Source organism: Tetrao urogallus, assembly GCF_951394365.1.
Source record: "Tetrao urogallus genome assembly, chromosome: 9".
Classification (NCBI taxonomy): Eukaryota; Metazoa; Chordata; class Aves; order Galliformes; family Phasianidae; genus Tetrao; species Tetrao urogallus.
Genome location: NC_136822.1, coordinates 3,606,958 through 3,617,677, shown reverse-complemented (window position 1 = coordinate 3,617,677; position 10,720 = coordinate 3,606,958). Strand labels below are relative to the sequence as shown.

The window sequence follows — 10,720 nt, the reverse complement described above, 5'->3', positions numbered from 1 at the left end:
GGAACCCTGTGAGAATTGAAGGGGTGGGAGGTATGGAGGTGGAGTGGGGTGGTGGGTCAGGGCAGGAGGCTGCTTGCCCTGGATAAAAACACAACTGCAGCCCACAGCCGGGCAGGATTTGACCTGAGGAGGAGGTGCAAAGAATGGAGAGGGAGGGGGTACCTGTGGGTGCTCTGCAAGGTGCTGCTGGAGGGTGGGATGCTGTGGTTTGCACAGCTGCAGGCAGCAGCCTCCCCATTATTTTCACTGTTAACAAAGTCACATCGGTTCGTGGCATTGTAGCATCTCATCCTTACAGGGCAGGGGAAATGAATTTTGGAGTCAGCCTTTGTCTTGCTGTTGCTTTTCCCATAGCAGAAGCTGAATTTGTTTCCTTAATGCAATCACAAAGATCTTTGTGCGGAGGAATTGTCAGAACACCTGTCTGCCTATTGAAACCACTTGTGTATGTGGCATTCCTCGATGCTGCTGCATGCTCTGCTGCCTTTGTTTCTGTTGGCTTTCTTTTACATCCGCCTGCTTGGGAGCATCCCTTCTGCTCTATGGGTTTGGTAGTGTGCAGTATGGAGTGAGTGCATGGCAGTACCAATGGGCACAGGGAGCACCAGTGCAGCCCAGTTTGGCACCAGCAAGAAAAGGTAGGGAAGGACAGTGCTCTAAAGGGGCTGCAAAGATGGTTTTTTGTTTTTTTTTTTTGTTACTGTTTTTATTTTTTTTCTGGGGGAGGGAGGTGCTGGGGAGGACCTTGGCTCTTCCTTCTGCTTGCTCTCTGGGGTAGAAAATAACTTTCCCCATCAGCTGTGAATGACATCAGCACAGCCTATGGGTACATGGACCAGTTTTCCTACCAACCCTTGCATGGGAGCAAAGGTTCACCTGACCTGCAGCTATTTCACAGCAAAAAAGGCTCATTCCTTCCTCTGAGACGCTAATCCCATTTCTCTGAATGAGGTGAAAAATCCCATCTTGATTTAATTCATTAAAAGCAGTGCTCAGTACAATCAACGCTCACCCAAATGAAACCCAGTTGTTAAACAACCCGTGAAATAACACATCTGGTAGTAGCATTGTAACAAATAATACAGACCAGGTACTGCTGCTCTTTCAACTTGAAAGATTAAAATGGGAACATTTCCCTCTCAAGGTATGCAGCCACACACTGACTGTATGGGAGTGCAGCTGATCATGCATCCCTGGGGACATGTGGACTCACAAAATGTGTGGAGTGTTTTTGTGTGTTGGAGCGGACTGTTATGTGGCAGGCACTTCTGCCATTTGATGAACTTAAAGGAATTCACCCTGTTCTGCTCAGCATGGCTGGGCTTCCTTATCCTGTCATTTAAATGCTCTTGCAAACATTTGCAGCTAGTAATAGGAATTTATATATGTTTGAGTTGAAGGTGGAATGTGCTGGAAAACAGGAGCAGCTGAGAAAGTGTATTTTTCAAACAGTGAAAAAACAAGAATGCTAGAAAGGTACAAAATTTGGGGAACTCGCTTCATTTCTCCAGCCTTGCTCAGCGTTATCTATGTGCAAATTGTCATCCATTGGTTCCTGGTTCCCACTGATTCAAGAAGGGGAGGAGGGACTGCAGGTGGGGCTCTGAAGGCTCCTGGAACCGTAGGATGCTGTTTGCAGTTTGTTTGTGGTCTTGTGGCACCATCCAGTGGCTGCTGGCAGAGGACTCCCATTTCCTCGTTAGCACCAGGTGTTCCTTTGCACGGTGCTTGGCTGAATGGTAACCAGGTGTTGGTCCCTTGTGTGTCACCAGCCACTGGGACTGGTGGTCAGGTCCTCCAGGAAGGCCTCTGGGTCACTGCAGGGAGCTGCATGATGGGCACAGGGAGGGTGAAGGGGAGCAGCAGGGCTGGATGCTCAACTCACGTTTGATGGCAAAACCAGGATGCCCCACAGAAGATCTTTTCTCTATTTCCATGGCTTGTAAATCTCATGCTGCTTTTTTTCCCCACTTTGTCTGGTGAAGGCCCGGAACTTCATCCTCACTGTAATAAGAACTGGGAGAGGAGCCAATGGCCAAATTTCCGTTGCTGTAATTCTGAACTCCTTGCACGTGGACTACTTTGTGGTACTGCTAATGGGTATGAAGAAGCTGTATGGAAATTATGTCCAAGAACAACCCTATGGCCATTCACGTGAGATACCTGGAGTTGATTGGTGGGTTGGCTGGCTGGCTCTGGGGGATGTTGAGCTCAGGGATGGGATTTCATCCCACTGGCTGGTCTCTGTGTTTTCACATCCAGACGTCTCTCCAAGGGCTTCCCTTTTATGGACACAGCTGTACCTGCACAGAACACAACAGGTTAGATGATAATTTGGAGGTGGCACAGCTTAATTAGAAGGGATGCAATGGGCAGCTGCCGAGGGGTGGCTCCACTGGATAAGGGAACAGCATCCCATGGCCAACAGTAGGTGGCCAAGAAGGGTACCCACAGCTGGCATTGAGAGAGAACAGGTCATCTCACCTGGGATTATGGAGAGTTGTCGAGGCAACGGAATGCTGGGCTTCTTGAGTTGCCTGACTCTCTTCATCACCATTTGGATCAGCTCATCCCTTAGGTGGAGGAGACCAGGACTGTTCTTAGCCTTCTGCAGCTGCTGAAGCCTGAGCACAGCCTGGAGGTGTTGGTAGGTCTGGCTGGAGATCCCCTTTGCAGCCTAAAATACAGGGTGGTTGGGAGGCCCAACACTGTGAGTCCTCGCTCGCACTGTCTGCATCTCACAAGCAACCTGTGAACCCCACACAAGCCCTTACCCACACCCCACTGTTTCACCAATGTAACACTCCTATCCCACCCATAATCCGTCCATGAGTCTTTAGCTATCGTTTGCCCTTGCAGCAGCTCTGCTAGGTGCTAGGTGGTGGTATTGCATTGCAGCACAGCAAGGTGTAGGAGGTACTGTTTAATATGCTCAGCATGAAAAGGACTCGGCCAGTGAAAGTCCCCTTGAAGTCCCTGTGACAGAGGCTGCTGTACCCTCACGCACCCTTCTTCCCTGAAGAGAGGAAGCCCTGGATGGTTTAGCATATGAAAGGCTCCTTGTAGTAAAGGCTTGCTGGGTATTTATTAATGAACTGTCTCAGAGGTGTGAGCACAGCAGTTTATTCCTCATGCTACCAGCTGGTTCTGCCTCCACCCTCTCATTTGCCTCTCAGAGTGTGAGTGTTCCAGGCAGGGATTGCTTTGCTGCTAGTTTTGGTTGCTCAAAAAAAATTATATCTGTTCAGAGCAGTCTTTGATCTGCTCTGTACTGCACTGGCACTGCAAATGCTGGCAGTGAATGCACAGGCTTACCCTGCTGATCCCCATGCTCTCCAGCCTTTCCTCCAATGTTTCCTCCAGGATGCGCCGAAACTTCTTCAGGAGGTTTGGTTTTCTCCACAGAGCTTCCAGCAGCCATTTCTTCCCACTCTGAGCATCATCTGCTGTGTCTGGGTGTAGCAGAGCGTGGGTTGTGCCCCAGTGAGGTGGCTGGACCCTTATCCCCTCTGAGAACATGCATTCCACCAGTCCCATAGCCCAAGCCACCCAAGAGCAGGCTTCTGAGTTCTCTCAGCAGACTACATCCCTCTATCAGGGACACCCATCTTCCTCCTCTAGCTTCCATTTCTCAGAAACAATTCTTCCAAAATCCCCCCACAGCAATAAGCTGCCAGAGTCAACTTTCTGGGGTGAAGCATCCAACCCAGGGCTAGTCATGGTGCTGTCACACTTGGCATGGAGGTGACCAGCAACATTATCCCCCTTATCCCCATTCCAGTGTTCCCTATATGAAAATAGTTGCACCTCCAGTACCCACCTCCTTCTGAGGACTCTTCAGAAACCACTGCTCTGGTCACCTGCTGGGTCACTGCAGGAATGAAAACAGCCTATGAGGGGTACGGGAGATGAAGCTCCAGTGAGCAGAAGTGAGCTCCAACACCACCTTGCTTTGCTAAATGGAAAGCACAGAAATATCTGTTCCTATAGGGATCCAGGGATGGCCCAAATCCAGTGCCTTGGAGAGCATCCTTGAGGGAAACCCTGCGGTGCTCAGAAGCAGCACTGTCACCCTCTGAAGCCACCACCTGGAGCATGTCAGAGCCATCCCCTGGGAGGGTGGGTGATGTGCTCCATGGATATCTGCTAACAGCCATCTGTGTCTAAAGGCCTTTCTTTTTGTTTTTCTGAGGAGCGGTGGGAGCTGAGAAGTCTCAAGTCTTTCTCCCTAGGACCTGATTATAGAAAATCAAGGCTGCAAAGAAGAAACCACAGCGTGCCTCAGCTCCTTATTTTCATGCAAATAACCGCTGGTATCATTTTTGAGGAGGCAAGGTCATTGCTGTGCGCTCTTGATTGAAATCTCATTCCTTCAGGGCATGGCTACAATGCAAAACCAGCTCAAGAAGCAGATGGTTTTCTGCTGTGCCCAGTGCTGCTGCTGGCAATCAGGGGGCTGTGAGGTGCCCACCCATGGCTTCATGCAAGAGGACACAGAGCCAGCTCCCCAAGGATGTCCCCACAGCACAATCTTGTAATGGGAGACTGAGGTAGGCAAGCTCCAACCAACTGCTAGCTATGAAACATTTATTCAGACTCAGACTGATTCACTTTTAAAAAGCAGTTATTACCTTTGGGCTTATTTGCAGACAGCAGCTTGGTCTGTAAAGAAGAAGAGAGATCACAAGAGAAATGCCCAGGCCTTTTCTGAGCGAGGTGCCAAGGTGTTGGCACAGCTGTCCAAGGAGATGGGGAGTCCCCATCCCTGCAGGTGTTCTAGAACCATGGAGATGTGGCACTGAAGGATACAGTCAGTGGGCAGTTCTTACAGGCATGGGCACCTGATTGCCCTTGTGCTTGGAGAAATTCAGCTTTCCCTTGTTCCTGAAGGACATCTGCCATTTTAAAGGCAGTGCCTTTCCCAACCCACCCAACACTCAGAGGTGTTGCCATGTCAAAGCCTTTTTTTTACGGGGCAAGAAGGCAGCTGATGTGTGGCAAAATGTTTATTTGGTGCTTTAAACGCTTTTCTATGCAGTGAACTGCCACTGAGCTCCGGTTAGGATGCATGATTTGGGACCATGGCACACCCTGGCACCTTCCTGGTCCCATTTCTGGGCTTACTTCTACCCAAGCTGACACGAGATGTGCCCAAAGCAGATGCACATAGAGGTGATGGATGGGATGGGCAAGGACACATGCTCACCTGCACTGCTGTCCTTTCCAGCTCAGAGTCATCATCCTGCAGGGTCCCCAGGTTAGACACCACTGCTGCTTTGGCCTGTAGCTCCTGCAGCTTCTGCAGTGTGGAGGGAAGGAACTGTTTGTCCCAGTGGGTCTCAGGAAATTCTGCATTCCTCCCAGGCCCATCTTGGCCAGCTGCTGCCTCTGACTCCAAAACGCATGCATGCCCCAGGACAACAGGGGGCCCTTTGGGCTGTGAACCTGTACAGCCCCCTGGACCTGGTGAGGCAGCAATCCACATCCCCTCGCTGTCCCCCAGCTCACCCCTTCCATAGCACTGCTCCTGCTGGCAGCATCCTGCAGCTCAGTGAAGAAGCGCTGCCTCAGGCCATCCATCTCCACGTGCAGCTTCATCCTTTCCTCCTCTTTCCATCTTTCAAAATCTCTCCTTTCCTCCGCTTCCCGCTGATGAGCTCTCTTCTCTTCCTAAAGGGAGTGGAAAACGGGAGCAGGAGATGTATGGAGCAGCAGTGCCCAGGTTGGGTGAGGGTTAGGACACTGCCCATAGGCAGTGATAGGAAGTTTGGGGGGCAAATATTCTGAAGAAGTGAGCACAGATCTCACGATGAAATATTCTTCTGTACCATTTTTCACCTGTGCTGTCTCATCACATCTCTTCCTTCCTTCCTGCCATACCTGCTCCCTGCGCAGCTTCTCTGCCTCCCTCCCTGCTGCCAGCTCCTGTTGCATCTCACGCAGTTTCGCCTTCAGCTCCTCAACCTCCTCCTCCATACGCTCCACCTTCTTGGCCTCTGCAAAGCCTGGGGAGCAGAGCCACTGTGAGCGACGGTGAGATCTGCCCGCTCCAGCAGCACCCTGCAAAAGCACCAAGCAAAGTCACTGTGGGGTGTACAGCTGTAGGAGAAGCTGGCTGAGCTGCAGGTACATTCATGAGCCATGTGTGTGCACAAATACCCTGCCCAAAGGGAAGGCAGTGAGCAGCAATCATCCGTAAATGTTCACAGAAACACAGAAGAAATATTAAATTGTAGGGAATCACCCCCAGTGCTCTCCCTCCTCCGGTTGCTGGCACTGCATGTGGGCTTGCAGGAGGGCAATGCTCATGAAAGCTTTGTCACAGAGGTGGCACTGGGGAGGGAAAAGGGTCAAAAAAAGCACTTGGGTCACAGAAAGGGGCTTCCCCATGTTCCTGGCATGGCAAAGCTTTGCTGCTATATAAGGAGAGGGGGAGACCTCAAGAGAGGCAGCTGTTGTGCTGGAGGTACACAGGTGTCAGGAGTGTCTTCTGGCAGAAGCCTAACGGGAAGGCCTTAGGGTTCTAGGGTTAGGGCTAGAATATGGGATGAGGCACAAGCCATGGCTTTCCCCAGAGACTAGAAAACAGAGTAGCAGTACAGTGCTGCCTGTAGCAGGCTCTGCTCCAGCCTCAAGTTCTTGCAGGCTGTGTGAACCTGAGCCACCTAGTTTGGGTGGATTTTACAGTCTGGGAGCAAATGAGAACGCTCACTCATCAATGATGTGGACAAGGAGGCATGACCAGCAGCTTTACTGCTGAAAAGGTGCAAAAACCTCAGTGGGAGGATAAAAACCAACAACCTCCAAAAGTCTGTCACTGGGCCATAGGATATCCCAAGTCACCATGGCACAGATATTCCCAGGACACTTGAATCTTTGGGATGTCCCAAGCCAGCCCTCTTAACCCCTCCTCCACACACCTTGCAGTAGCCACTGGGTCTGGCTTGCAGGAGGAGCTGGGTGGCCACCAGCTTCTTCCACCTCCTGCTCTCTTCCTTCTCACCCCGGAGCCTCGCTGCCTGCTCCGATGCCAGGCCCTGGGCATGAGCCAGCTGTGCACGGGCATCCTGCAGGTGCTGGGCATGCACAGCCAAGCTGTCAGCCAGGTGCTGCTGGCAGTGCAGCAGGTACTCAATGCTCAGCTGGGCCAACCTCAGCACCGTCAGCAGCACAGGGTCGGCCGGCTGCCTGCAGTGGGGGCACCGCTCTGCATCCATGTTACAGAAGGTGATGTTGGAGATGTGCTCCTGCAGCACGGCCACGTCCCCCTCCCGTGCCACTCGCTCCACATCCACAGCGCTGAGGCGATGCCGATCCATGGCAATGCAGCGGGGCTGGAAGCAGAAGGTTTTGGGTGGGATGGTGAGTGCTGGGGGTGCTGTCAGCATTGCCATGGCTGGAAATGGCTGGAAGGAAGAAGGGGTGCATTAAGACTGGGTGCGCTGATCCTCCAGCTCCAGTGCTGTGGTGAGAGGCAGTGTTTTTCTCCCCATTCTCCCCATTTGCAGCTGCTATCTACTGTTTTTGCCAAATTCTGATAAAAGGGAAGGGAAGGGGAAGGGGAAGGGGAAGGGGAAGAGGAAGGAAGGGGAAGGGGAAGGAAGAAAGAGGAAAAGGGGAAAAAGGGAAGGGAAGGGGAGGGGGAAGGGGAAGGGGAAGGGTAAGAGCAAGGAAGGGGAAGGGGAAGGAAGAAAGAGGAAAAGAGGAAAAAGGGAAGGGAAGGGAAGGGAAGGGAAGGGAAGGGAAGGGAAGGGAAGGGAAGGGAAGGGAAGGGAAGGGAAGGGAAGGGAAGGGAAGGGAAGGGGGAGGAGGGGGAGGAGGGGGAGGAGGGGAAAGGAGGAGAAGAAGGATTCCAGTTTATTTACCATCTGCTTTTGGTAAGGGAAAGTTTTCAGACAACTGCCACTCTTTAAAATAAAGCGTTGTGAATGAATCTGCAAATCCTTTTACCCAAACACTGGAATTCACGTGTTTTAGGGTAGTCCCATGCTTATACCATTAGCAGCACTGCAGTATCAAACAACCTGATTCCTTGCATCAGACAAAGAGGATATGCCTGAGTAGGTATGTATGCATACATATATATATATAGGTCTAAATATAGCCCTGACTCATAGCTGCAAATTGCGTAGATCTGCAGGGGAGCAGCGCACAGCTCCTGCAGGTGAGGCTCTGTTGCATGAATTAACCTCTGCTAAACCAGACCAAGTTTCTGCCCCACTGGAAATGTGAAAAGGTGACCAAGCAACAGCAGTGACCACAATGCCCCCACCTCAGTTATTTCCCTGTTCATGGAACACTTTACAATCCTCCAACGATCCCCTAACCACAGGCTATGTTACACAACCTTGTTAATATTAACAAGGGTTTCACACACCAAAGGAGCAGTGTTAAACCCGGACCTGCTGCTTAGCAGCGTGCCTGGGATTGCCCCACAGCCTGTTTCAGGCATACCTGATTGGTTTTCCTTCCTCCTCATACAAAATGCCAGATATGAGGTCTTCAGTGGTGCAACCACTGCAGCAAGCCAGTAACCCAGCTCTGAAGGTTTATTTTCCTTCAGCTCTTTCTTCCATTTGCCTGGGATGGGTGTCTAGCTGGTGTAAAAGTATTCTGACTTCCACGCTGCAATGCAACGTAGCACCCACTGATGTGATGGACCTGCTGGTCAGAACCGCCCTCACCACCCCCCATGGAAGTGTTGATGCTCATCCACTATGACTCAATTTGTGCGTGCTGGGTGAAGAAGACACCAGCCTTGAGGGATGCAAGTCCATCCCCAAGGTAGCAGCTAGGACCACACAGCCAAGCTTACACAGTCAATGCATTTACATGCACCATTTCCACTCCACTGTGCAAAACCCAACTCCATCAAAGTGCTGATGGAGACAGCCTTCAGAGAGATCGCCGTGCCAGCTCGTGGCTGCTGGATCAGGCTATTGCTTGATTCTCTTCCCTACAATTCTCATCTTTGGCAAGGAATTCTCTCCCCCTTTCCTCCTCCACCCTTCCCAAACTCTTAGGTGCCAGCATCCCTCTGCTGGCACTGGGAGATGCAGGGTCAGGGGACCTAGCCCCTGCTCTTATGCCTTCTGGAGCAGCTCCCCCCACTCCTCCAGAGCTTGCCCACAGGCAGCATTCACTTCCCTCCCTTCGTCAGCCTCTCCTCCTGCAGGAAAGCAGCTGAGCAGAGCCTCGGAAATGTTTTTCGCATGAGCTAACGAGCTGAGAGCTGGAGCAGCACGTCCCCCAGTGCCGCTCCTCCCTTCCCTTAAGTAGGAGTTTGAAGAGTCGGGGCAGAAAAATGCCAAAAAAAAAAAAAAAAAGGCAAATACTCACTTGTTGCTAGAGACAGGGAGAGAAACTGAGGAGCAGGGACAAGGGTAGGGACAAAAATGGAACCAGAGCAGAGACAAGAAGCCCGGAGCAACGAGAGACTGCTTGAATCCTTGCAGACAGGGAGGATTTCCGTGCTGTAACCCTACACTCCTCCCATGCTTCCCCCCCCCTCCATCTTGTGACACTTAAAACCACGGAGAAAAAGCAGCTCCCGATGCCCAAATTGGACAAAACCCTGCGTCTGTGGGCAGCAGCGCGAAACCCACTGCCCTGCGCTGAGCTGTGTGAGCTGCACCCCAGGAAGGGGAGCAGCAAAATGTCCCCCCGTGGCCTCTGCTGGCCCTCAGCATGGACTCAGAGTGCACTGATTGAGTGCTCACTGGAGGATGGGGCTGAGCCCGTGGGGCTGGATGGCGACCCAAACCCGCCATCCAAATGCATAAACCCCAAGTGTGCGGAGAGCTTGCTTCTCCCTATCAGTCCTGCTGCCACTTCTAGCTGCAGAAAGCAGGCTGCAGATTGCAGCACGCTCATTAGCTGCTGTGTTTACAGAAGATAGCATTGTACAGATGGCAAACATTCTATGACGGGCAAGCCATCCACCCCCGCCTTTCTGCTCCCAACCTAAAAACAGCTGCTCAGACAGACGCAGAAGAGATTTGCAAGCTGTGCCTTTTCAGGGAGTTGGGTGGATTTGCATTGCTCTTACAGGAAGAAAACAAAAGTCAGTGCAAGAGAATGCATTGCTTTCCTGAAGCATATAAGGTCGCTGGGTGTTCTGATGGGATTAAATGGGGTCTCCCTTATTCTGTTTCACTCTGGATGGCCCCAAGAATGGAGCAGCATAGAGGGAGCTCAGAGAGGCTGGTGGGGAGATGTGGCCCATGGGAATCCTGGCTTTTGGCAGTAGTTCCATGTGAGAACCATCACCTTCAGGGTGAACAGGGTGCCAGTGAGAGGGAAGGAGACAAAAATGCAAAGTGGGAACCCAAAAGAGATATGAGGAAGAAATAGGTGACAGCTGGACAAAGGTGACCTTCCTAGCACCTCCTGAAATGTCTTTCTAGGGCTGTTATCCCCCATTTTACTGGTAGCAGAAACCCATTGATTTCAATGGGACTGGGGAGTGCCAGCAGGCAGGTCCCATCAGTTCTTGGTGCCCCAGCACCTCCTCTTCAAGAGATGCAACACTTTGCAGCCAGAGCTGATTCCAGAGCCTGAGGAAGGGCAGCCTCATTCTGAAGGAGCCAAAGAAGATGTGTGAGAGTGCAAATATGTCAAAAAAAGGGAATCTTTTTCCAGGGGAAAGCAAGCTCAGAGGTTGTGGTGGTTTACTATCCATTTTATTTTAACTTGCACTGATATGCCCCTCTCAAAAATG

General features: G+C 51.5%; 1 protein-coding gene across 1 annotated transcript; it reads right to left on the bottom strand.

Annotated features, from left to right (window-relative positions):
* Window positions 1-2,211: 2,211 nt before the first annotated feature.
* On the bottom strand, window positions 2,212-7,394 carry DZIP1L (DAZ interacting zinc finger protein 1 like; the record flags this gene model as incomplete). The annotated part of the gene is made up of 9 exons (XM_079539764.1): window positions 2,212-2,303; window positions 2,485-2,677; window positions 3,316-3,452; window positions 3,821-3,871; window positions 4,632-4,662; window positions 5,207-5,299; window positions 5,509-5,670; window positions 5,881-6,060; window positions 6,921-7,394. The coding sequence occupies 9 exons, from the start codon at window positions 7,392-7,394 to the stop codon at window positions 2,212-2,214; spliced, it is 1,413 nt and encodes a 470-aa protein (XP_079395890.1).
* Window positions 7,395-10,720: the final 3,326 nt, after the last annotated feature.